The sequence below is a fragment of the Gavia stellata genome, chromosome 5 (assembly GCF_030936135.1).
Source record: "Gavia stellata isolate bGavSte3 chromosome 5, bGavSte3.hap2, whole genome shotgun sequence".
Lineage (NCBI taxonomy): Eukaryota > Metazoa > Chordata > Aves > Gaviiformes > Gaviidae > Gavia > Gavia stellata.
Window position 1 is genome coordinate 2,123,174 of NC_082598.1, and position 25,496 is coordinate 2,148,669.

Consider the following 25,496-nt stretch of genomic DNA (forward strand, 5'->3'; position numbering starts at 1 on the left):
GCTCCCCACTCCTCCAGGGCAGTGTCCTCCGGCAGATTTAGCACCGAGGACCCGGTTTAGCATTAAGGGACTGCGGGGCGGGGGAAAGGGACGTTTGGTTCTCCAGACACTGGCACATCGCTGCGAAAGACTAAAATAGACCTAAATTTATATAGATTTAAAAAAATAACTTAGGAGGCAAACTCGCTACCTTTCGGGATGGGGGAGGTTGCTGTACAGGGCCCCTCGGAAATCGCTCACCGGGGCTCAGCTTGCGCCGGAGCAAACGCTGCCGTGAAGAAGTGCTTTAGGAAAACGATGGCGATTCCTGTATATCTCTCTCTCTGTATTTCTCTCTCTCGCTATTTCTCTCCCTACGGGGAGCGCGTCCTCTGATTATCTCTAAGCAAGTGTGCGTTACTGCGCTCGCTTCCCCAAAGCCATCCCACTCTCCCGCACCATTGCACCTGCTTGTCCCCGGCCCCAGCCCGCCTCGTCCCCCCTTCCATGGGGCTCGATCCCGAGGCTGGATCAGAAAAATCCCATTTTTCCTGCTTTCAGGCGGTTTACCCTCCTCTCCTTGCTGCTGCACACCGGGGAAGGACATGCAGCAGCTTTTCCTCGGGGCAGGAGGGATGTTTTGCAGACCACGGGGATTATTTTGCCTCCCACCGATGGGGAAGGTCGTGCATCACCACCGCTCACCTTGCAACAACACCCCGCGATGCTTCGGTCGCAACAAACCATCGGTTGCTAAAATCTCCCTGCTCCCTTGTTTTTTTTTTTTTCTTTTTAAAGCATTTTGTCATTTGGCACCGATTCCCAAATGCTGTCGCTCCACCCCAACCTGCAGTTTTTCAACCCAAAAGGACAGGCTGAAGCCATGCACCAGCTCCTTGGGGTGGGCTCCTCTAAGAGCCGAGGGAAAACCTTGTTCAACCACTTTATCAACATTTCTCATGGTTTTTTTTTTTTTTTTTCTTGTTTTGTTCTGTTTTAACCAAATTTGGAGCCTTTTGGAGGATCCAAACAAGCTGTCCAAGACCCGGCCGTGGCTGTGCCCTGGGTGGCAGTTGGGACCATGACACATGGCGAGAGGTGGGATATGTTTTCTTGCCGCCTTTGCTTGATAAAGAAGTTTAAAATCCTCCTGGGATGGAGCCAGCCTGGGGGGTTCCCCCTTTCCTGGAGACCTTACACCCCTGGGACCCCCAAGCCGGGGGCGCAGGGCTGAAGGCAGGAGGAGGCAGCCGCTCCCCGGAGCACCCCCAGCTCCTGGGGGCTCGGAGTGATGGATGATGAGCAAAATCCAACACACGAAGGAGACAGAAAAACATGGATTTGGGAAAAATTTGGCCCCCAAGCTGGCTTTGCTGGTGTTGTCCCTCTTGAGATCCCTGACCGGCACCCAAATTCAAGAGAAGAGGAATGTCGCGAGCGTTGGCCATGGGGAAACTTTGGGCAAACTCACTAGAAAAGGAATAAATCCCCCCCAAACCGGACCCATGGGACGTCAGGAACCGGCAGCACTGTCCATCCAGCCCCCGCCAGATCTGGCCATCACCATGACCCCGAGCGAAAGCTGCTTGCCGCTGATGCTCGCCCCCGGCTCGGGCGGCTGTGCCCTGGCTTTTGCTGGGGATTGTCATCGCAGAGCCCTTCTGGGGCTTCTCTAGGGTCTAGTATGGGGTTGAGCTCACACTGCAGCAGCCCCTTCCCTACCAGCACCTGAACACACTGTGTGATTTCAAGGCTTTCCCAGAGGATTTGGTATTTCTGTGCATCTCCATCATTTCCAAAGGAAATGGGAAACCCTACGACAGACGCGGTGAATCCTACAGCCACAGGCAGCGTCGCCTGAGCATCCTGTAGGGATGGGGGTTTGTGGGGGAGCCAACAGGGCCACGCGCCGGCGGGATGGGGAGGGAAAGCAGCGGGGAAACCATCAATATGACATTTCAGTGGAAGAAATACAGAGCCGTTAATGAGCTCGTTGCCATCAACAACCTGGGCAATTAGAAGCCACCGGGAGGGCTGGGGAGACGCAGGGTTCTCATTACCACCGAGCCTGTGTCACTGTGCCAGCCACCTTCATCCCCAGCCGAGGAGGAGGAGGAGGAAGGGACCTGTCCAATCCCAAGCAAAATGGCGAAAAAACCCCACTTTCCATCTTCTAATCCTTGAACCTGCTCAAGGTCTTGTGTCATCACAGGTTTTTTGTAAAAACGTGGCTTTGCTAAGCCAGAAGTTGGACTTTTTGGGAATGCCCCAAGGGGAGGTGGATGGTTTGGTCTGGTCTGGGCGACACACCGAAGCACCAGATTCGGGTGAGGTTGTCCTGCCGTCACTTACAAAAACCCTCGCGGCAGCGGGGGGCCGGGGACGTCGCACACCCGCCGACGCTCCACGCCACCACCGCCACCGGCAGACACGGCCACTGACGGCACCAGCAGCCGCTCCGGCCTCACTGGCGAGCACAGAAGGTTTCTCCAAGAGTCCTCAACATCTCCTCCTGCTTTCCATCACCCCGTCCGCGCCTTCCCCATGGCCTGGAGGAGCCGGCGAGGGGCCGGGCGCAGGCTAGCAGCAAACCCGGAGCAGCCACCTTCAGTCTTCGGACATGACTCTCCAACACGATAGTCTTTAAGCATAGAGTGTATAAACATGCTGAGTATATAATTTTCCTTTAAAATCTTTTTTTTTCCTTCTTTTCTTTATAGAAATAAATACTTACTTTGTTTTTATTTTTAAGGGAATTTCGCAAGTCTCTGCGCCGTTTCGAATGGTGACATCTCCGCTGGGACCACGCTCGTGGGATGGTGGCCGGGTGGTCCCTGGGTGTTGTAGCTTTGCTGGGTGGTTTTTTTTGCTGGTTGGGGCATCCCTTGCTCCTCTTGCCCCTGGATTACGTGTGTCCCAGCCTCCCCGGGGTGGAGGTAAACCCGTGGCAGGCATGGCAAGAAGCTCATCCCTGGTGCCGGGGAGCTCGTCCAATGCTGCCCATGGGGGCGTGGTGGGACGCAGTAGTTTCTCGCAGGTATTTTTTTGGGCTCCCGCCTTTTGTGCATACAGGGAACAGCCTTCTCCTGGAAAGCTGCAGTCAGCGGGGGAATGGAGGTGCTTCAGATGGGGGCTTATGGCCAAAAAACCCTACCCTGTTTTGGAGGAGGCAGCGTAGATGGGATGAGAGGTGGATGAAATGGTCTCCTGAGGTGCCTTCTGGGGGTGGAGACTCAGGAGCTGCCTCCAGCCCACCACCAGCTTCAGCGATTTGGAATCAATTTTATTTTCTGTCGGGGTCCTCATGGGTTGTCGGTGTGCTGGAAGCCCCCAGCTGAGGTCTGCAGCTTTCATACCGTATATGAGGAAGGTGGTACTGGGATGGGTCTGCAGATTTCTCCCTCTTGGGGGGATGCTCCATGGCAGCCCATCACCCTGGGAGGGCTGAAGGAAGGGGAGATGCCCTGGGAAGGGCTGTCTCCTCACAGCCATGCAAACAGGCTCCGAAACCTCTAACGATGGTCCAGAGAAGAGGACAAGCCCCCAAAATCTGCTTTTCCCAGTTGGCTCCTCTCTGTTCAGCATGTCGGGTCCAAGCACACCTGGTTGGGGCTCGGGGTGGCAGGGGGCTGTGGTTAAGGCCGGTGTGTCCCTGCTGCTGGCAGTGCTGCAATGGGTGTCCCCCATGGCGCGGGCACCTCCTGGCACCTTCTCCCCAGGGATGGAGGATGCAGACACCTGACCCTGCCGGATGCCTTTCAAAAGCCTTTTCCTTTGGAAAAAGAAGGGTATTTTGGGGGTGATGATGTCCTCGCAGGCAGAAGGCAGCCAGAAGAAAAAAGCAGAATTAAAAAACCAGTCGTGGTCATAGATAAGGGATCTACCAGGGCGGTTGGGTTGGTGCTTTCACCAGCAGCTTTGGATTTCAGGATAATTTAGCCAGGGCTTCTCCTTCAGGCTGCTCGGGAAGGTGATGAGGTGGCAAACGTGGGTGTCCCATGCCACTCCCTCTCTCCACACGGGACAACTCTCTCCGGAGGAAGCCTGAGTGGGTGGTGGATGTTGGTGGGGGCAGAAGCATGACCCATGTTTCCTGGTGGACGAGGATTTTGGAGATGGTTTATTGCCTTGGCAGGAAAGTTTGGATGGAGCAGAGGTGAGGCTGGAAACCTCTGGAAGAGCAACCACCTCTCCTGGTGTCCTCTGGCTCCTACAGCCCCCGGGATGCAGCTCTGCCATCCAGGCTTGTGCTGTCGTGGCTGCTGGTTTCTGGGTAGTATTTACGCAGGTTTGGGTGCCCCTCTGTTAAACAAATGAAATGAAAACGAGCGGAAACCCTGCAGGAATGCTGGGCACCATTTCCTCTGGAGGAACGGCCCCTTCCCATCCCACCTCCACCAGCCCACGGAGAGGATGGGGACGGTCCAGCCGTGACGCAGCGGCGCTGAGCCCAGCGCTCTGCAAAGAGCCCACAGGGACAGGCTGAGCCATCCTCATCTCCCACACCATCAAACGGCCAAAAAAAACCCCCAGAAAGAGAGTTTGAAGAAAAAGACATTCCCCAAACAAGGATCCTTGGCAACGAGCAGCCGCGGGGGGGTTTGAAGCCATCTTCCCTCCCGGGAAAAAGCATAGCCCTGCCTCTTCGGGCAGCCGAAAAATTTCCTTAAGTAGCACCTTCTCGCCCGTGAGCTGGCCCCGGGGACGAGCACCGGCTGCCAGTCACTAAGGCCTGCAAGAGTTTGGGGTTTTTTTGTGCATGGGCCGGCGTCGCCGTGCTCCAGGTCCGGCAATGGATGAGCAGCGGACAGTGGGTTTGGTTTCGCGGGGCCTCTGGCTCTGCCGGGCAGAGGAGGGAATGTGCTTTGTGGTTCCCTGAAGGTCTAACAGCCTCCTTCCACTTTGATGTGTAAAATCTTGGAGAAGCCGGGTCTCTTCCTCAGGGCCTGGAAGAGGAGCAGAGAGCACGGTCGGTGCAGGACCTGGCAGTCTTGCTGCCCCACAGCTTGAGCAAGAGAGAGGAGACGACATCTCAAATCCCCACCATGGGAAGGGGTCCACCCTGGTCCCATCCCCACCGCCGCATCCCATGGGGATTTGGCTTCCTTGCAGGACTGGCTCAACGCCTCTTAATCCCATGCCCTTGAAGCCAGCTCTGGATTTGTTTTCTGCTTGGTTAAAAACGCTGTTTCCAGAGGACAGTAGCAGTCTGGGGCAGATGACATCAACATGCAGGGGCAGGTGGGATTTGCAAGCACGGCGGTGGGCGGCCACGCAAGGAAAGCCCTTCCAAAATGGCTCTTCTTTGAAGGTGACCCCCAGCCTGGGGGCAGACGTGGGTCTGTCTCACTGCCCGCTGTTGTTCCCATGCCAGGGCTTGGCGGTGGAGCCATGAGCCATCTAACCCCGTCCCACTGCACCGATGGGCCTCTGTCCCCAAGTCCTGCTTTGCATCTCACAGGAGTTTCGCCTTAGGCCCCCATGGGAGCCCAACCCACTGCAGGATGAAGTCAACCAGAGGATGAAGTGAAATGGAGGCACCTATTTTTCCCCTTGGACATGGTTGGAGATGTCTGCCTTGGAGACCTTGAATGGATCGAGGACAGCCCAAGCCCTGCTAACCATCACAAGCTATCAAGGTCTGCAACTCAACCTAACTAAAATTAACCCTATTTCTGCTTTCACGGGTGGATTTTAAATCACTTCACAGTGTTCGGCAAGTAAGTGGCCCTGCGAAGGAGGCAACAGCCCTTTCCTGCCCCGGGGAAGAGACCCACAGAGAAGCAGTCCCGGGGAAGGGATCACAGCATGTTAGATCTTGTTTCAGCCTTTGGGGTGTGTGCGTCTGAAGGACAGCAAGCCTTCAGGATGTCCCTAGTGAGCTAAAATGTTCTTTACTGAGGAACTTCAGCAGTGGGCAAGAATTTGTCCTCAGACCCCATGGGGACACGAGACTGGTGACACATGGGTGACCCGGGAATGGCATCCTTTACCTGGAGTTTGTTCACCATTTCTTCAAACATCTTCTTGGCTTCAGGGCTGTGGGGCTCCTTGAAGTAGTCCACAATGCCCACCTGCACGACGATGGACTTCAGGTTCCGGCACACACCTGGGGGCAAAGATACTGCCTGTTCTCACCATACCTGGTGGGGAGATAGCCTCCCCGCAGCCAGGATGGACCCCAAAACCCACCCAGTGCTCCTCAAAGCCTTACGCATTTGGGGAAACCTCATCCTGAAGATGGAGGAGACCCACTCTTGGTGATCAAGACCTCTGTAGGAAGGATGGTGGTCTACGAGATGCTTCCCGGTTGTCCCATCCCAATTCAGCAGTCCCACCTCTTACTTGGGAAACCCTTACTCTTCTACCCAGATAGGTGGGTTCCCAGCAAGTCCAACACCAGTCACATGTGCCATGACCACCAGGAACAGCACCTCAAACAGACCCTCCTGCCGGCTGCAGATCTCTTTCCCCCCAGGAGCTCCTGTCCTGGCATATGGCTTCAGTAAATGGCGTGACTCCAAACTCAGATACACTAGGGTGAACCTCAGGTGTGCCAGAGATTGAGGGGGGGAGCATGGAGGGAGTGTCTCCATCCTCCCTGTGGCCCAAGGCAAGATCAGCTCTTCTTAACCCATCCTTGGCAGTGGGCTGTTGGATCCCCTCTTAGAAAACTTTCACCATGGAGCTGCCAGCACCTTCCAGTGCTAGCAGTGGGTTCCTCTGGGTGGGGCTGGAAGGCAGGGTCTCATTCATGGATCTGGATATCTGGTGGCCTTTTGGTCAATGAACGATGCTCCGCACTCCCCCCTGGCATTGCTACTCACTGTTGAAGTGCAGCAGGGCTTTGGGGGTGACCGGTGTTGAGGTCAGAACTAGCATCTCCAGCCCCTTCAGCCCCTCTCGACACACCTCCGCCGCAACCTCCTGGTTGATCTCTGCCACATGGTCCAGCTCCAGGACCTGAAGTCGCATGCAGTTTCGGGCTGGAAGGACAGACCACCTGCCATCAGCATGCCACGGGGAAGGGATGAGGACAGCCGGTGGGAACGGGGTGGTAGGAGGGATGGGTGGCAGCAAGGAGGGGCAGGGTGCACCCATGGTCGTTGGGATGGTCTTCTCCATTGAGATCCCCATGGGGCACCTCCTAGGGGTACACCCTGCCTCCAGCAAGGTCCCCTTCTCCCTGTCCCATCAGAGGAGAGCTGCCTACCTAAGGACGCCAGTCCCTGGACGCCACAGCCTGCCCCTCCAACGCCCAGAGCCCGCAGGTGCGGCCAGCACCGGCCGATCATCTGAAGGCAGCGGTTGCTGAAACGCGTCGGCTGCTGGCTGGGGAGATGAAGAAGAAAGAGCTGGGGAGGGCTGGCAGAAAAGCTCGTCCCCCCTACGAGTGGTCCCACGAGTGGCGTTGGGGATGGGACCTCTCCCACCCCACCAACCTGGGGGTCGCCAGACTGTAAGGAGGTGTCTCCAGAGCAGACATCTCCATCTGAGCAACCACCCTGGGCCGTGCTGCAACCAGGACAGGGCAGGTCCATGCACTCAGTGGAGTCCCTCTGCCCCAAACCCTCCACCTTCGGAGATCTGAATCAGGCTCTGAACTCTGTTGCTTGCAGTGATCAAACCAGTAGCAGGAGCCTGGAGCTCCAGCTCAGGCGGAGAAGCCTACATGCCATGTGCTGTTTCCCCCAGGGAAGAAACAAGCCATTAGGGACTTGACATCCAGCTTCTCCTGCTAAGAGACATACCACCTTGATTCCAGGCTGACGGGGGGCATGACATTGCAACAAACCTCCCAGGACAAGAAGAAATGCCCAAGAGGCAGCCCCATGGCACGGAGGCGAGGAGCCGAGGGACCTGCTCTGTGAGCCATGAACTCCTGAGCACCCAGATGCTGCAAGGGGGGGGACTGCCAGCACCTTCACACCCCCAAAATGCTCTTCCAAAGCAAAAGCAACTGCAGTCATCTCCCTAAGCAGCAACTTGACACCCTTTTAAAAACATCCAGGCCCTTCAGGGCTGCTGTTATATGAGCAGTGAGGAGCTCAGACAAGCGTTTGATGTTCAGTGTCACCTACCAGATCCATCATGGCTCCCCTTTCATCTCTGGTGTTAGCAGCCTCCCAGGAAATATTCCTGGCTCGGCAGGGAGGTGCCTATACCCAACAGCTCCCAGCCTTCACAGGGAGGGATGGGCTGAGCTTCCAGTCCCCCAAACTGGCCTCCAGAATTGCTGCTTATCCCACGAGGACCGCCCCACAAGCAAATCTGGATCTGGCACCCAATTTCTTTCCAGCCCAGTGGTGCACCTCACACTCAGCCTGCCCTCCTCCTAGCATGACTCTTACCACGGATGCAGAGGTGCGACCTGGAGGGAGATGATGTCCCTGCAACCTGCTCCGAGGGCCCAGATGACTTCATGACCCACGGGGTCCGTAGAGCTCCTGGAACAACACAGAGGACACGTGGTGGCCCCCACTGGCAGTGATGCTGCCCCGGGGGCTGTGCCTGCAGCCTCCATGCTGCTACGTCTCTCTGTACCTGGAGGTACAAATCTGGTCGTTATTTATAACCCACAGTCTGCCCATGAACCAGACAGTCCTAACACCAACCCATGCAGGCTGAAGGCATTTCCATCTGGAATTGTGCCTATGGATGTGCAATGTCAAGAAAAACAGAAGAAGGTGAGGTTGAAGGTGAGGTTGAAGGTGAGGCTGAAGGTGAGATTGAAGATGAGTTTGGAGGCAAGGCTGAAGGTAGAGGCTGAAGGTGAGGTTGGTGGTTGAAGGTGAGGTTGGTGGTTGAAGTTGAGGTTGATGGTTGAAGGTGAGGTTGAAGGTGAAGGCAGAAGTATTCCAGATGCAAAGGTGGCAAGTGATTGAACTGAGGCTGCCAGGCTGTGTACCCTTGCAGAGCAAATATAACGTCCCTGCAGATCCCACTGGGTTGGTTTCACTTGCCACCTGCCCAGCCTGGATGGGGAAGGTGCCAGGAGGTGGTAAAGACGTTTCAGCTGATGGGTGGCAACTTCCAGCCAAGGGGAGTGGCTCCTCCATGGCCTCTGTACCAGCTCTTAGTCGTGCTACCACATCTATAGGTGGCTGTTGGCCAAATGTCACTGCAGAGGTCTGCTGTGGGCTCGTCCTTGGTCTTTTTGGAGGTATCAAAACAGACCTCATGGGATGCTGCTGGATTTGTGCAGGGGCATAGTGGAGGTGTAGGTTTATCATGAGTCATGGCACTGATCAGGCGCAGCCACGCTGCCTGCCACACAACTTTTGTGCCACTGGCTCAGAGGAGCTTTCGCTGATGCCGTTGGCTCCCTGCATCGAGTCAATGGAAGAGAGATGTCAGAGAGTGTCATCCTGATGCTACCAGCCCAGACAGAGGCCCCTGGCTGCTTGACTGCACTGGGCTCCCTCCCGAAGACTGAGGCCACACTTCCTAACTCTAAATGACCTACTTCAAAACTTCAGGCAAGCCTAAAAATAAGTGATGGGTGTTATCTTGAGCATTTCACACGTCTCCACTGAAGATGCCTGCCAAAAGCCCCTTGCGAGCGCGGCGGGTTAATTAGAGCATGAGTCAGAGTCACAGGTTAGCAATGTGCCAGGAGCGCTTGGACTTGCTCTAACGCCCTTGGAAGGGCCGATGGAGGAGTCTTTGGGTTAAACTCGGCAGCACTGGCTGCCTCGTGGTGTGGGATCCCCAGATCAGAGCCATGTCTGAGCTTGCTTGGTCCAACACGGAGGAGCTGGCTGGGTGTGCTTTCCCACCCGAAGGATTCTCCATCCTGGGCTGGACAAGGATATCCGTCTGCTGCAGATGAAAGGGATGCAGAGGCTGAAGTGGTCATCTGCAGGGCGCAGTGGAGCAAGGATCATCCTCCTTGAGAGTGTAGGAAAGCTAAATCCTGTCTCCATGGCAGCTTTTGGAAGGTGGCCAAGAACAAGGAGCAGTCAGTGATCTCCTCCAGGACCTGTGACCTTCTCCAGGACCTACACCATCATGGGCCTTGTGTCCTTGCTCTCGGGCAAGGTCTCCAAGTTGGGTCTTAGCAATCCCATGGCAGAGCTGTTCCTCCCTCCCAGGACAGAGGGACCCTGAGGTCTCTTCTCCCCATTAGAAGACTTCATCAGGGAGTGACAGGTGGGACCTCGCTGGGCCCCGGTGTTGGCGCACCTCTTCTTCATCCTTCTCTAACATAAAGCAGCGTCCCCATACCAAGACACTGGTCACGCCTCCAACAGGGTGAGATTGGTAACAGGACGGTGGGAATGGAGCTGGAAGGGAAACATCTGCATGGAACACGCCAGAAAAGGATGAGAGTTGCAAGGACAGCTTGCACTGGGACACTGGACACCGGGGCTGTTGCTGGGCTGGGGACATGGAAAGGCGGGTCCTTCGCACCTGGCCAGATGGGCTGCGTTCTGACAAGGAATGGGGATGGGCCTCAGAGGAATCCCAGCACATCCCATGGATGTTCCCAACCTTCTCCCAGCCAAGAAACCACACAGTCCCCAAGGCGGGGAAGCCGGTGGCCATCCTTACCGGTACGTGACAGCCTGCAGGGCCCGGCAGTAGCAGCTGGCCAGCCAGAGTGAGCGGTCCGTCAGCACGTTGGGGCAGTGCGAGATGCGGAGGATGAGCAGGTTGCTGCCCGTCGCCTTCAGCAGGGACTCCAGCCCAGCTTCCAGGCAGCCCCTGCCAGGGACGGAGGCAGGGTCAGGCATGGGTGCCCATGCTCACGCTCCCCACAGCCATCCCAGGGCCACCCCAGGAGGGTGACATGTGCCATGGGGATCCGTGGCTCCAGGATGCCCAAAACCCACAGCAGAAGCCGGTGTGCGATGAATGGCCACCAGTGGAAATGGGGCGTTGAGGCTCATGGAGCATCATCATCCCTGAGGACCAGCAGCTCTGGCTGTGGGAGGAGGGTGCCCAGGACACGGGGACTCACCGCGTGCTCTTCATGTAGTCCTCCTTGCTCTCCTTCTTCCCTCGCTGGCGTGGCTTGAGGTTTTGGAGGGTGAGGGAGTGCATCTGGGTGCACCACTGAGACAGCATGGCCAGGAACTGGGGGACACGGGTGGCTGTCACCGAGGGGGATGCTCTTGGCGTGCCCCCACGCCACCCACCCTTAGCTGTCTTTGGGCAGATCTCTGCACACACATGTGCACACACAGAGGCATTTCTGCATGCACACACACATGCCATAAGTATGGGAAAATGCACATATGAGGTCACGCAAGAGTCAGTCACAGATGTGACCACAAAAGCACGTGAAAACACCTGCACACATGAGCTCACACCCACAAACATGCACGTCTGAACGTGCAATGCGTCCAGCTGCTGGTGCAGGCACACAGCTCTGTGCACCCGTGTTCCCATGACTGTAATGGCATGACAATCAACACAAGCGAGATGCTTGCACAGCTTCACCTTTCTGGAAGAAAGGTCTCGCCCCGGGCAGTGTCATCCCCATCCCCAGTACCTTGGAGGACACCCTGGCGTTCTCCAGCAGCACCCGCGTCCACACGGCCGGGTGCCGGGCCACGAACTTCCAGTCCTTGCACACCTCGGCCGCCCGCAGCAGGGTCTTGGTGTCCAGGTAGGTGAAGATGCAGAAAAGAGCCGCCCGCATCTTGAGGATCTCAGGGCTGATCACCTCGCTGGAGTGGCCCGGGCTGCCCCTCTCCAGCCGGCCCGCCTTGCCCCCGGCCCCCTCGGTCCTGGCTGTGGGACACCCATCGTCAGTTGCCACTGGCGGCTGGGGAGGACGGCGGGCAAGGGATGCTCCTCACAGAGCTGAGGAGCCATCCCCGTCCCCCACCTTTCAGCCTCCCCGTCCTCCCACCCCACCAGAAGAGCCCGGCCCGGTCTCACCCGTCAGCCGGCAGCTGCCGCCGGGGCGGGATGCAGCGGATCCAGGTGCCTCCGGCTCCCAGCCCTCGGCTTCCGACTCGGTGGTGCGGGAGCCCACGTCGGAGACGTCGCCCTCCTCGCCCTCGGTGCTGTTGCGGTAGGGCCGGCGGTGCCAGTTTTGGATGGCTTGCCGGCGCAGCCCCGAGCCCCGGGCACCATCCCGCACCAGGTAGGGATGCCCGTCGGCGGTATCGTCGGTGGGGCATGGCTCTGCACTGTCGCTGTCGTAGCAGCCTGAGCTCTGCGACACGGCTTTCGCCCGGCTTGAGGCCCTGGGGAACAGGGATGCCCAACCTCAGCGCTCGCCAGGGTGTGCATCCTCTTCCCGTCAGCCCCTCGCCCACCAAAAAACAAGCATCCAGTTAAAATCCCAAACAGGCAGCATGGATAGGGGACTCACCCAGTGCTGGAGGAGGAGCGTTGGTTGGACACGCCATAAGGACCATGCACAGCTGCCCCTGGTCCCGGGTGCCGATCTCTCTGCGGGGAGACGGGACAAGAGGAGCCAATGTGGCAAAACCCAAAATGTGGCTGGTGCAGCCGAGGAAGACGACCCCGATAATCCACCCAGTGCCAGCTGCCTTTTGGGTGAGGCCATGCCCAAGTGGGACGCAGAAGAGCATCTCCAGCATCGCCCCAGTGCCTTGCCCACACTCGCCACGGAAACACAGACGCACCAAGCAGCAACTTCTCTTTGGGATCCCCCCACCCAGGATTATCCATTTCCCCGTGGGAAGGAGATGGGGGTCCCTACACCTCCCCGCTCAACCCTTTGCAGCCATCAGAGAAGCCACATGGGTGCGTGCCCGAAGCCGCTGGGGTGCCCGTGCCTGTGCCCGCGGAGGTACCGGTCGGCCGGCGGCTTTGACACCCGGCGTGCCGCAACGTCCCAGGCTGCCGTTTGGGGTGGTGCCGCAGCTGCTGCTGATGATCTGGAGCTGCTTCTCAGCCCGGTCCGCCCGGTCCAGCAGCTCCTCGATGAAGTGCTGGAGGCGGACCTTGGCGTTGGCCTCGCGGGCAGCCGTCTCCTTCAGGAACTGGTCAATCTGCAGCACCTCCCTGCATGGAAGGACCAGCGGGTGACACCCCAAATCTTTCCCACCCGTCCCTGTTAAGCACCTCCATCCCTGCCTGCCATCAGGCATGCTTGTGCACATCTGGACCAGTTCATCATCAGCCTGATGTGGGTCTGTGCCAACCCAGATGGCTCCTGGGCATGGTTCGGGGCAGAGCAGGGACCAGGGGATGCTCCCAGCATGCAGGCTGGATGTGGCCACCTTGTTTTGGGGGGATGACGTCCCCAGCATCTTCGCTGGGATGTACATTGCTCCCAGGACTGGGGTCAGTCCCCTGAGCGCGATGGAGTGGAGGGAGGAGGATGATGATGGTGTGGCGGGATGATGGAGGAGGATGGCAGTGGTACCCTGCCTCATTTGGGACAGGCTGAAGCAAAAGACCTTAAGGGCAGCCCGAAATGCAGCAAGCTCAGGGATGGAGTGCCAGCAGCTCAGCGACCCGAGGTGGCCCCATCCTGCCCTGCACACGCGTGTGCCCAGGCGCACACGCACCCACTGACCTCATCCGCTTCCCAAAAACACTCACACGTCCTGAAAACAGGCACGGCCATTCCACCCCTGCAAATGCACGTGCCCCGTGAACACACGCGTGTAGACCCAGGCACACACACACGCACAGCCGTCGTGCGCACCCACAAGCGCACCACACGCACGCGCAGAGCCGCCCTCCCATGCACAAGCACCATGAAAACACAAATGCAGATGTGCACCCCGACACACACGCACAGCCAGACACAATGCAGGCAGCACCACGAGCATGCACATGCACACACCCCCCCCAGACACACGTATGGTCGGTGGTGTGCACACCCAGCACCCGTCACACCCGCGCGGTCGACGGTGCGCACGCACATGTGCACAACCGCTCTCACACCTTCACTCAGCATCCATGAACCCCTGCAGATGTACAAACACAGCTCTGCACGCCTGTCTTGTGCACACCCGGCCGTGCACACCCGGCCACACCAATCTGCACAGGAACGCGAAGGAAAAGCAGGGCGCAGCCCTTAGCGATGTAATTCCTGTTGCTGGTTATTAATTGCCATTTAATTACCAACTAATTGCCCCCAAACCTGCCATTTGCAGGGTGAGCTTGGGAGCTCCCTGGCAACAATTTGGGAAGACTCCTAGTGAGGGCCCCCAGGAGATTTGGAAGGCAAATGGGGCGCTGGCACGGGCGGATGTAAGGTGATGCTGATAGTTATCACCTGCATCTCTCATTCCCATGGACCAGGTGGAAAAACACCCTATGCAAAACAAACAGAGCCCAGGAGCAAAAAGCCTCCCATGGGGACAACGGCCTCATGGTGTTTTGGAACTGGCAGGTCTGGGAAATGTCCCAGGCAATGTTTTGTTCTGGGGAAGTGTGAAACCATCTTTGCCGATGAAAATTATTTCTAATGTTTTCCCCACATCTAGGAAAAAAACTGCCTCTTGTCATCAGCTCTTCACGTGCTTCCTCTGCAGCCTGGCAAGTGATTTTGTTGCTCTGGCTGGAGGAGTTTGGGGACCGATGGGGATGGTCAAGGGGCAGGAGGGTTCCTCTAAGGAAAGGGAGGTCCAGGAGGTAGTTTTGGGGCATAAAAACAGGGGTCTTAGGTGGTAACGGTGTCCAGGCTCTGCCACGGGCTGAACAAGACACGTTTGACCCATCGGTCACCCTCCGTCTGCCCTCTCTCACATCTCTCCAGGCCCTGCTCCAGACTTGTTCACGCCGTTGGCCCTCATCCTGTCACCACGCATCTCCAAGATGCCCCTGGAGAACATCCATGAGGCAGCTGATGGCAGCCCCCAAACCTCCCCATTGCCTGTCCCATACACATGAATCCAAACCAAGAGGTGTTGTCCTTATCCAGCCCCAGTGCCATCCCACTCCTCACCCCAGGACCATCCCCACCACCAGCAAATCCTGTGAACCTTGTTTCTGAGCCACAGTCATTATTTTGGAGTCAAAGTCATCAATGAACATGCTGACGATGGTGGGGATCAAGACAAGTCCTTGAGGAATCCCACCAGTGCTCCCAGCCCAGCACAGCCAAGACTGTCCCCCACTAACCTGCTCCTCACTGACTTTCTGGACCCCGTGGTGGCCTCCAGCTTTGCTAAGTAACTCCTGAGGAACAAGATCTACTTTGCTTGAGCAACACTGATGGGCAAAATAACCCAATGTTTGACTGGAGGGAAACTCAGGAGCAGCGCTGGGGTGGGAAGGGGGTGTTGAGTGAGGAACATGGGATGAAAATGAGGATGACAGTGCCACGGTCCTAACAGCAAATGGAGGTCACACTGCTCGGGCGATACCACTCTCCTTCTGGGAGAAAAACTCTGAATTAGGCATGGCCAAGGCGGCTCCTCTCATGTTTATGACCATGGGACAGGTCGATGGGATTGCTCAGGTTGTATAGGGTTGGAAGATTCAGCTGTGGAGACCCAAAACCCAGCCTTCGTTTTCGGGGACACCCTTTGGCACTAGAGGTGGGCTGCAGCAACATGGCCACCACCATGTTCCTTGGCAGGCCAGCAGGATGGCCACATGCATCTCCAGCCTGGCCATGTCCTGGGGGCACTGGTGGCTCTGGGACAAGGTCTGGCATGACGTGACCCAACTTGGTCACAGAGAGGCTCAGGTCTATGTGGACACTGCCTGCGTGGGAGAAGATGCAAAACCTGATGAGAGATGATGCTACTGGCCATTGCCAAGGGGATTGTGCCCTAGCACTTGGTCTGAGGGTTTGGTGATGGTGTTGGGCTCCTCAGGGCTCGCCACCAGGGACCAATTTCCCCCCACCCTGCAGCCGGGAGAGGGGCAAAGGACTCACTGTTGCTTGCGGGTGAGCTCCTGCTCCTTCTGCACCAGGTCCTGCTTGAGGGAGGCCAGCATCTCCACGCTGACATCCACCTGGCGGGACAGTTCAGATGCCCGGTCCTCCAGCTCCTGCTTCTCCCGACTGAGCCGCAGGCTCTCCTGCTTGGCTTTCTCCAGCTCCGAGCTCTTGCGGTCCAGCTCCACCTGGAGCCGGCCCACCTGCGAGGCGATCTTCTGCTCCACCTCCTCCGTCAGCTTCTCCAGCCGCTTGTCCACCTCCAACTTCTCAAAGGCTCGGATCTTCAGGCGGGCCAAGCCTTCCTCGTAGGCAGCGTCCATAGTGGCCGGCGGCGGGGGGGCCGGTGCCACGGCTTTGCCCCGGGTGAAGATCTCTGTCAGCGGGATCTCGATCTCGTGGACATAGCGGGGCGAAGGGGAGGAGGACGGGGCCGGCTCCAGCTCCTCGGCGGGGACGAGGTCGCAGGAGAAGCGCTGGTCCTTGCCTTGGAAGGAGGTGCTCTCAAAGTAGTCCCGCCGGGCAGCTGGCGTCAGCAAGGCCCCGTCGGCGGCCAGGGGAAAGACGGCAGCATCGCAGATGCTGTTGGTCTTGGAGAGGACGTAGAGGGTCTCATAGGTGTGGTTGTACTCCAGGTGCGCCCGCAGCGAGGAGAGGCTGCGGAAGCGCTTGTGCTCCCCACACCGCGGACACCGGTAGGGCAGGTCCAGCGAGGCCATCCCTCAGCTACGTGCCCCGACGCAGGGGAACCGCAGGGCCCCGCTCATGGCGCGGGATGGATGGACCGGTGGCACATGGGATGGGTTGGGGAACCGCGGGCGGTGGGGCCGCGGCTCTGCTGGGGCATGGTGGGGTTAGAGCCCTGGGATGGAAGTGGGGGATCTGGCAGTTCTGGGGGTACGTCAGCATCGGCCAGTGCCAGGCGCTGGAAGAGATAGGGAGGTTAGTGATACAGGGATGGCAGGTCCCCAGAAGTCCCTCCTTGGTCCTTCTTCTTGGTCCCGTCTCTGCCTCCATCCTACTCCCACTCATGCACAACCGTTGGAAGGGTGTACAACCCTTGGGAAGACCCACAACCTTTGGGAACCTCCACAACCCTTAGGAAGCTCCACAACCCTTGGAAGCTCCACAACCCTTGGGAAGATCCACAACCCTTAGAAAGGTGCACAACCCTTGGAAATGTATGCGACCCTTGGGAAGATCCATAACCGTTGGGAAGGTCCCCCACCCCTTGGGAAGGTGCACAACCATTGGGAATGTTGACAGTCATTTGGGAGGAGTACAGCTGTCAGGAAGGTGGACAACTCATGGAAAATCTCTCTCCATCCACCCTGAACTTGCCAGAGAGGGGTGACCCATGTGCTTTCTTGCCCAACCACCACGCAACGAGTCCCTGCAGTGTCAGGGGTCTCCAGGCCGCAGGAGCATCCCTGCATCTGACACTGGGCCTGGGTTCCTGGCAGCCACCTTCTCCAAGCAAAGGGTGACCCACTCCTACTAGATCAGCCTGTGCAGCCGCACAGCAGGATTCATCTCCAAGAGTGACTTCTCATCAGTGATCCCCTCCGGGGCTGTGGGACCCCCCCGCTGTCCGATGCAGAGGACATGGGGGCTTCCCATGCCTGGGCAAGTGAGGGTCCCCATGGGGACCTGGTTTATCCCCCACTCACAAAATCCTCCAAGACATTGGGGGGTAAACCCCACCCTTGTGAAATGGGATAAGCCAGCAAAAATCCAGCCTGGGAGGTCACTGTGGTCCCCTCCAGCCTGGGAGGCACAAGCACACATCGGGGTGCATTGCTGCAATGCTTTCACCCCAAAGCACTGAGGGCACCCGTGGGTGGGAGCATCCCTTGCTCATCCCTCTGCAATATCCCACAAAGGGCTCTTCCCACCACCCTAAAACACCGCCGAGCCCCCCTGCACCCCATAACCGCCAGCCTTGGTGAGCCCACCCCCAGGGTAGCATCCCCTGAGGCTCAGCACCCCGCTCGGAGGGCACAATCGGGCCACAAGGTTTGGGAAACCATTTTTTAGGGAAAAATCAGTAAAGGCAAGAAATCCGTGCAAAAAACCATAAAAATAAGATGTGCTGGGAGGATTTCTGGAACTGCCTGGCTGTGTTTTGGGGTTGTTACAAAACACACCCTCGCACGTTAACCCCGCCTGGGAGACCACCGGCCGAAACCTGGCGAACACAAAGCACCGCCGGCAACTTCGGTTGCTGCCGATGGGATGAGAAAGCGCTTTTCCACTGTAGGGATGGGGCCACAGCATCGTGCCACGGATATCTCAGGCCTGGATCCCTGCCCACATCTCCTGGGGTACCCGATCAGCCTCTCTCCGTATTTTCCAGCCATAAGCCAAGACAGGATCCAGCCCAGGCGGGTCCGAATGCACACATCGCCCAGTCCCTGTCCTGGGCAGGTCCTACCCTGACCACAAAACCTCTCCTCCCTCCCACCCCCCCCAGCAATGACTAGGATTTAAGGAAATTATTAGTGGAGTCATTACTACGGCGGTCATGCTAATAAAGCCCACAGGCATCCGGAGCCGGGAAATGCTCCCGGCCGCCGGGAGATTGCAGCAGCGGGTGAAACCCATCCCTGGGCTGCTTCGGCGCCGCTACCTGCGATTCATCATGGATCCTTTCTTTGCATTGTTTAACATTTTTCCTGCCCCCCCCCCCCCCCAAGAAATTACCAGCAGGCATCTCCACTGCCTGGCTGAAGAGGGAAGGGGGGGGATGGAGAAGAGGGGTGGCGGTGGCGGACGCTGCCGGGGTGGCGGCTGCTGCCGATGCCGTGTGCCCGCTGGTCCCCATCCTTCCCTGGCTGGGGCTGCAATGGCAGCAGGGTGGGAAGGAGCGGGGTGGGGGCACCGCGGTGGGTCAGGGTGGCTGGGGATGAGGCGCAGAGGGGGCTTGTGGGAGGTGGGCATGAAAAGCCGGGGTGCATCTAGCCCCCCAGCACCTGCAGCAAGGAGCGGCGGGTCGCTCCTCACCTCCTGCCAGTGGCTTTGTCCCCGCTGCGTCCCCCTGCTCCCGGGGGGCCCTGGGCGAGGAGCAGCCTGGGGATAAGCCACTGCCTGCCAGCGCAGCATCCCGCTTCGCCCCATACCTGCTTCTCGCTGCCGACCTCCCGCGCTTGGCTCCTCCGGCGAGGGCAGCATCTCTCCCGCTTCCCCGCCGGCCGCCACCGTCCCCGCCGCCGAGCGGAGCGAACCGGGGGGCTACGGTGGGGTGACGGAACACGCACACCCGCTCCGGTGCACAAAGGAGGCGGCTGCTGAGCGGCTCAGGGCTTTGTCAGGGAGGAAGGATGCCGGGCAGGAGGGATGCAGCCCGGAGAGGAGGCAGGAGCAGTGGGAAGCATCCGGCTCCCTGCGGCCAGCACCTCCATGCCAGCCAGGCCCTGGGGAAGGAGGGAGGGTGGTGGCTGCGGGAGGAGGAGGAGGAGGAAGGGGGCAGAGGCCGAAGGCCCCGGTGGGGTGGCGGGAGGGTGAGGGCTGCTGGGCACCCTGGGGACGGCGGGTCCCCGGGGCGCGGCGGGGCTCAGGGAGGGGTACGCATGGCGAAGGCAGGGGCGAGGGAGGGAGGGATGGAGGGATGGAGGGAAGGAGGGAGGGCGAGCGCTAGCAGCCGCCTCCTCCTCCTTTGCAGCCTGAGCCCGGACTGTTTCTCTCTGCCGCTTTCCTCCTTCACAGCTCCCTCTGCCTGTCTCCCCACGAACACCGCGGGCCCTCCGCCGGGCCTTGCTGCCATGCGGCAGCCCGCCGGCCTCATCCTGCATCTCCCCTGCCCCCCAAATCCCACCCTTGCCCCCCCCCAGTGACGCCCCTGCCCCTGGCAGGGTCCCGGCTGGGATCACCCCAGAGCATCCCCTGGGGGAGCCCAGCCGGCGTGGGGTGTGTGGCCGAGCCTGGGTGCCTGCATTGCTCCTTCCCATCCCGGGCTGGACCCACAGTTGCAAGGACCCTGGCTTGGTCCTAAGACAGTCCCTGAGCACCCCAGCTTGGTGCTGCTCTGGTCCCTGAGCACCCTGGCTTGGTCCCTGGCTCTCTCCCAGGGATGGAGAGACCCCAGCTTGGTCCTCATGCAGTCCCTAAGCACCCCAGCTTCATCCCTGGCTTGGTCCCCAGTGTGGTCCTGAGACAGTCCCAGAGCACCCCAGCTTCATCCCTGGCTTGGTCCCCAACATGGTCCTGAGGCAGTCCCGGAGCACCCCGGCTTCATCCCTGGCTTGGTCCCCAGCTTGGTCCTGATCTGGTCCCTGAGCACCCTGGCTTAATCCCTGGCTTGGTCCTGAGATGGTCCCTGATCACCCTGGCTTGGTCCCAGCTTGGTGCTGAGATGGTCCCTCAGCACCCCGGCTTCATCCCTGGCTTGGTCCTGCTTGAGTCCCTGAGCACCCTGGCTTGGTCCCCAACTTGGTCCTGATACGGTCCCTGAGCACCCCAGCTTCATCCCTGGCTTGGTCCCCAGTAAGTCCCTGCACACCCTGGTTTCATCCCTGGCTTGGTCCTGGTCCCATCCCTGATCGCCCTGGCTTTGTCCTGGCTTTGTCCTGGTCCTCGAGCACCCCAGCTTGGTCCCCAGCGCGGAAGGCATCCAGCACCGCCGGGTTTTCTTGCCTCTGATGCGGACGCGGGGGAAGACGGCAGCGTCAGGCCCAGGATGCTGCCAGCCTGGGGATGAATGGTTGTCCCCATCCCGGAGTAGTCCCAGGTTTTGGGCTGCAACCGCTTCTCCTCTCCTAAAAACACAAGTGTGCGTGCTTGGTCCCGTCCCACCCCAGAAGCAGCTGCACCCAGCTGCCGTGGTGGGTGCCCTCCTCCCTCCCACCCTCCTCGGCAGCACCGGCCAGGGGAGCAGAGGGTGAAGGCTCGAGCCCGGGTGTCTCTGCAGAGCTTTCAGACGCAGCATCAATAATAGATACACTTTTGGAGGGGTATTAATAAAGGCCTCATGCATCATGCATGGCCAGCGGCGCGGGGGAAAGCAGGGCTGTTCACTGCCCGGCGAGAGCTGATGTCCCACCGAGAGATGCCCAAAAGACGCCTCTTCCTGATGGAAACTGGGGTGCTGAGGTCCTTATTAACGCTATCTGGGGGTGTCCCCCAAGAGAAAGGGTTTTTCCTGGTGCCTGGGGTCATCTGCATCCCACGGAGTGGTCCTCGCTTGGGATCAGGCTCCCACCCACATGGGATGGTTCAGCTGCTGGGGCCAGCAGTGCTTGGGGCTAATGGGTGCCCACCCGAGAGGCGCGAGCACCCTTGGGTGCCATCAGAGGTGTGGGCTCTTAGGGACAGGTCCGAGGGGACATTTAGGATTTCCCCCTCAACCAGGTTTCCTTCTGGCCCCTTGCCCCATCCCATCCCTGCCAGCAGTCCTCAGGGACCCCACGTCCCCTGCCCAGCTTCCCACCCCATCTCCACGGGTTCCTCCCACCCCACGGCAAGCTTGGTGCCGGGCAGTGGATTTTGCTGGGATAACGGTATAACCGGGGTTTAACCCCGGGATGCTCCAGCCCACATGTCGGCAAAGGGCTGGGGGACATGAGGGAACCTGGGGAGGGAGACCTCCCTCCTCCGTAACACAGCTGGGGGGGCAGATCCCCCTTCTCCGGCACTGGGGGAGGGGACAAAATCTGCTGGAGAGAGCAGATTTGCAGCCATGATCAGTGCCCCTTCCCTGCCTCAGTTTCCCCTCCACAAGAAAAGGCCAATAATCCCCAAAACGCCTGAGCACCGATGACGACTGCCGAGCCCTGAGCCAGGGATGTGCCACCCCATCACCACTGCCCAGCTCCCTCCGTTCCCGCAGGCACCTTTTCCTCCCAATTAATTAAAACCGAAGACCGATGTGCCCCATCCGAGTGAGCATCTCCTGTTAGAAGGATGAGATTTTTGGGAATATATGGTTTTGGCTGATTTTTAACCACCAGAGGAGGGAGGCTTTGCTATCAGCAGCACCTTCCAGGCTGCAAAATCTCCTCCTGAGCCATCGGACTGCTGTCTGGTCCCAGGAGAAGGGAACCGACATTTCTCAGCCGTTTAAAATACCAAAAGGGAGGGAGCAAACGGCCTCCCCCCGGCTTCGCAGGGGGCCGCATCCTGCCTGCCTCTGCCTGATGGTGCCTGGATCTTCTCCAGCCCTGGGGACATGCCAGGATAAAGATGGGGAGCGGAGCTGTATTTCACCCCGTTTCTTGTGGGTGAAGCCTGCCAGGGCACGTGGGGCATCCACACCCCACGGCAGGGCTGTGGGGGCTCCCCACAGTGGACCCACCGGCTCTGGATCCAAGTAGGGCCAGATCCTTCCAGGGCTTGGCCACACTGGAATAACCCCGGAGCCACATCCCCCTTTTCAGAGGGGGACCCACCAGCAGGGAGCAGGGATCCCTTCCCTGCTCTGTCCTGGGACAAGACCCTTCTCCCGGGATGAGCCGCCCACCCTGGGGATTTGGGGATGCTCGGGAGGAGGGTTGCTGCTGCACTGATTGCTTTTTCTCTCCCTGCTGATTATTTGAGCACCTTTTTCCCCATACGCGGCAGCCAGAGGTCAAAAACACAACAGAAATACCACTGGCGTCGGCTGCTACGCGGGATTGAAAGGCAGAGAGCAACCCCAGCAAGGTCGTCGATCAGCTCAAATCTTTAATTAGAAAAATAGACACAATTTTCTAATATTCCTGATAGATTCTTTTTTTTTTTTTTAAACAAACAGGAAAATAGTAATAATAACGACATCACCTTTCCAAAGGGACCGTTACGCACCGGTTGCCCAGTGCCCGGCAGCATCTCTGTCCTTCGGGAGAAGGGACCGGTGCAGCCGCAGCCCCCGACCGTGCGGCCGGTAAATAACCGGTCGGGAGCTCCACGTAAAGTGCTGGCAGGGGAAATCACAGTCAGGTCGCTACAAACGCAGGATGTCCGTGGGTTTGGGTATATAAAAAAAACCCCATCTTGGTGGAGATTTCTTTCTGTACATGTTTTTTTTCCCTCCTTGGAACAGGAGCTGTAAAAACGACTCAGTTCCTGCAGTTTGGAGACGGCTCCGGGTGGCCGGAGCTGCAAGATCCCTCTTCCGCAGCCAGTGGGTCCAGCGCCGCAGCATCGCCTCTGCCTCCCGCGTACCCCCTCTCCTCCCCGGCACGGCCCGATCAGCCGTCATCTTCTCCGGGGTCACCCCAGGAGGTTACTCCCACCCCGGCTCTCCCGTGAGATGCTCGGGGGACCTCGGGAAACGCCGTCTCCCAGCGCTCAGGTTGGGGCTTCACAGTGTCCCGAAGGAGAGACCCACTGAGAAGAACCCCAAACCTTTGAGCTTCTCCTCCGTCCGGGCTTTCTGCTTCAGGTGGACCTTGCTGTGACGTTTCTTCTCGTCGCTCCTGGCGAAGCGGCGGCCGCAGGTGTCGCAGGAGAAGGGCTTCTCGCCGGTGTGGGTGCGGATGTGGGTGGTGAGGTGGTCGCTGCGGCTGAAGTTCCTCAGGCAGATGCGGCACTGGAAGGGTTTGTGGCCCGTATGGATGCGGAGGTGCCTGTTGAGCTCATCCGAGCGGGCGAAGCTCCGGATGCAGTTTTCCACCGGGCAGGCGAAAGCCTTCTCGTGGGGTTTCGGGCAGAAGCATTTGGAAGAGCACTTGGTCCGGCGGGTCTTCTTCTTGGGCTCGGCCAAGGCGGGAGGGTTGGTGGGCAGCAGGGAAGGGATGGAGGAAGAGGTGGGGTGGCCCAAAAAGTCCGTGGGGGGGACAGAGGGCGAGGGGTGAGGATGGAGGAGCTCGGTAGAGCTCATCAGACCCGGCAGGACTTCAGGCTGGGTCAAGGAGGCGTCAAACTCTGGCATTAACGGAGGAGGGAGGTTGTGGATCTTGGTGTCGGCAAAGTCCCCGCGGGCCGGGAAGTTTTCTGGCTCGCAGCCGAAGCCCAGATGGGTGCCGAAGCAGGCAGCATCCTCCGCCAGGCTGCCGAGCTCCGACTGGCAGCTGACGGACAAGACGCTCTCCATCTTAGAGCCCAGCGGGTGGAACAGCCCCTGGCCGCTCTCCCCAGCCGGGAAGGCTTCGGGAGAATGGTAGCCGGTGGGCAAGTAGGCCTGATGCTGGGTGACGGGCTCCCACTGGGCGCAGGAGGCTTTAAATTTGTCCAGGGGTGGGGAAGCAGCGGGCAGCTTGATGTCCTGCTTGTTGTCCAGGAGCTTGGGCTGGAAGAAGCACTGCGAGGTGTTTCCTAAGGCGGGTTGTGCCTGGAGGGGCTGAGCACCCTCCGCCGCGGGGAAGCCACCGTAGCCCTGCTCCGGGAAGGGGGCTTGGGTGGATCCATTCATTTCGGGCTGGCAGGCGGCGTAAAGGTCCAGCTGGCTCTGAGCCACCTCGGGACAGGGGTAAAGAGCATCCAGGTGCCTTTGGTGGCCCTCGGAGGAGGCGAAGGGGGAGATGCCCAGGATCCCCGACATCAGGTTGAAGAGGGATTCCTGGTCCTGGGGATGCTCCGGTACCGCCTTGATGAAGAAGCTGCCGGTGTAGCTGAGCGAAGGGGAGGGCTGGCTGCCCGGGAGGGAGTAATCCACCGCCCCACCGTTCATCGGGGCGCCCAGCAGCTCACCTGGGGGTGCAGAGGGGACGGCGGTTAGAGTGATGGAGGGATACGGGGATGGGGGGGGGCGGGATACAGGGGAACAGCGGGAGGCTGATGTTGCGTCACTGCGAGGTCCCCGTACTAGCTGGGTCCCCGCAACCGCACAGGGAGCTCTGGGCTTCACCCCCCTTCCCCAGCAGGACCCCCGGGACCCCCACCCTGGGCTAGCGGGGGACTGTTGAACCCACAGCCAGGGGCTGGGAGCAGGCTGGGGGCAGAGGAGGGGGAGATGCCCGATTCCCGGCTGGAGCTATCACTCCCAGCGGGGTCCCTCATCCCTGCCCGGCTCCCCCCCTTGCCCTTACCTCCGAGGAAATCAGCCTCCGCCAGAAGTTGCTGCTCAGGCTGCCCCAAGCCCTGCAGCTCCCCGGTTTTCATCTCGCAGCTCTCCTCGTACTTGGAGTAAAGCGGATCCGGGCAGGAGAAATCCATAACGTTGAGCATCTCCCCTGAAGGCAGAGGGCCGGAGCGGCGGGGCCGGGCTGGGGCGAGCCGGGGGATGCTCGGGGCGAGCGGGGGGGATGCTCGGGGCGAGCCGGGGGGGATGCTGCGGGGTGCCCGGGGCGAGCCGGGGGGATGCTCGGTGTAGGTGCCGGGGACCGCCCGGGGGATGCTGCGGGGTGCTTGGGGCGAGCCGGGGGGTGCTGGGGCTGGGTGCCGGGAGGGTGCTGTGCCCGGGGGGGGGTGGGCAGGTCCCGGGGGAGGGGGTGCAGGCAGGGGCCGGCAGCGGCGGCAGCCCGAGCGGACGCCCGGCTCTCCCTCCCCGCCGCCCCCTTTATAGCTGCTGGGGGGCTGCTCCGACCTTCCGCCGCAGCCATTTCTGGAGTCCCCAGTGAGGCTGCCGTGACGTAAATGCCCATATATGGACTCAGGATGTAGGCTAGGGAGTCCCAATAAGGAAATCTCTCCCGTGACGCGCTGCCCCCTCCCTCCCCCTCCCCCTCCCCTCCCCTCCCCCTTTTCTCTCCCTCTGTGGCTTCTCGGTTTTTTTAGTTTTTTCCTTCCATCTCTCTCTTTTTCACTAATAATCGCGATATTTTTAACAAATCGCTGC

General features: G+C 59.4%; 2 protein-coding genes across 2 annotated transcripts; both read right to left on the bottom strand.

Annotated features, from left to right (window-relative positions):
• Positions 1–4,862: 4,862 nt before the first annotated feature.
• FBXO41 (F-box protein 41) lies at positions 4,863–16,524 on the bottom strand. Its single transcript, XM_059818166.1, has 12 exons — positions 15,803–16,524; positions 12,756–12,966; positions 12,308–12,387; positions 11,869–12,179; positions 11,477–11,718; positions 10,943–11,058; positions 10,534–10,686; positions 8,331–8,426; positions 7,193–7,311; positions 6,807–6,965; positions 5,973–6,088; positions 4,863–4,925 (listed from the first exon to the last, which is right to left on the bottom strand). Exons 1-12 carry the CDS (start codon positions 16,522–16,524, stop codon positions 4,863–4,865), a joined length of 2,388 nt encoding a protein of 795 aa, XP_059674149.1.
• Positions 16,525–23,081: 6,557 nt separating this feature from the next.
• Positions 23,082–24,886, bottom strand: EGR4 (early growth response 4). Its single transcript, XM_059818248.1, has 2 exons — positions 24,748–24,886; positions 23,082–24,409 (listed from the first exon to the last, which is right to left on the bottom strand). Exons 1-2 carry the CDS (start codon positions 24,884–24,886, stop codon positions 23,082–23,084), a joined length of 1,467 nt encoding a protein of 488 aa, XP_059674231.1.
• Positions 24,887–25,496: the final 610 nt, after the last annotated feature.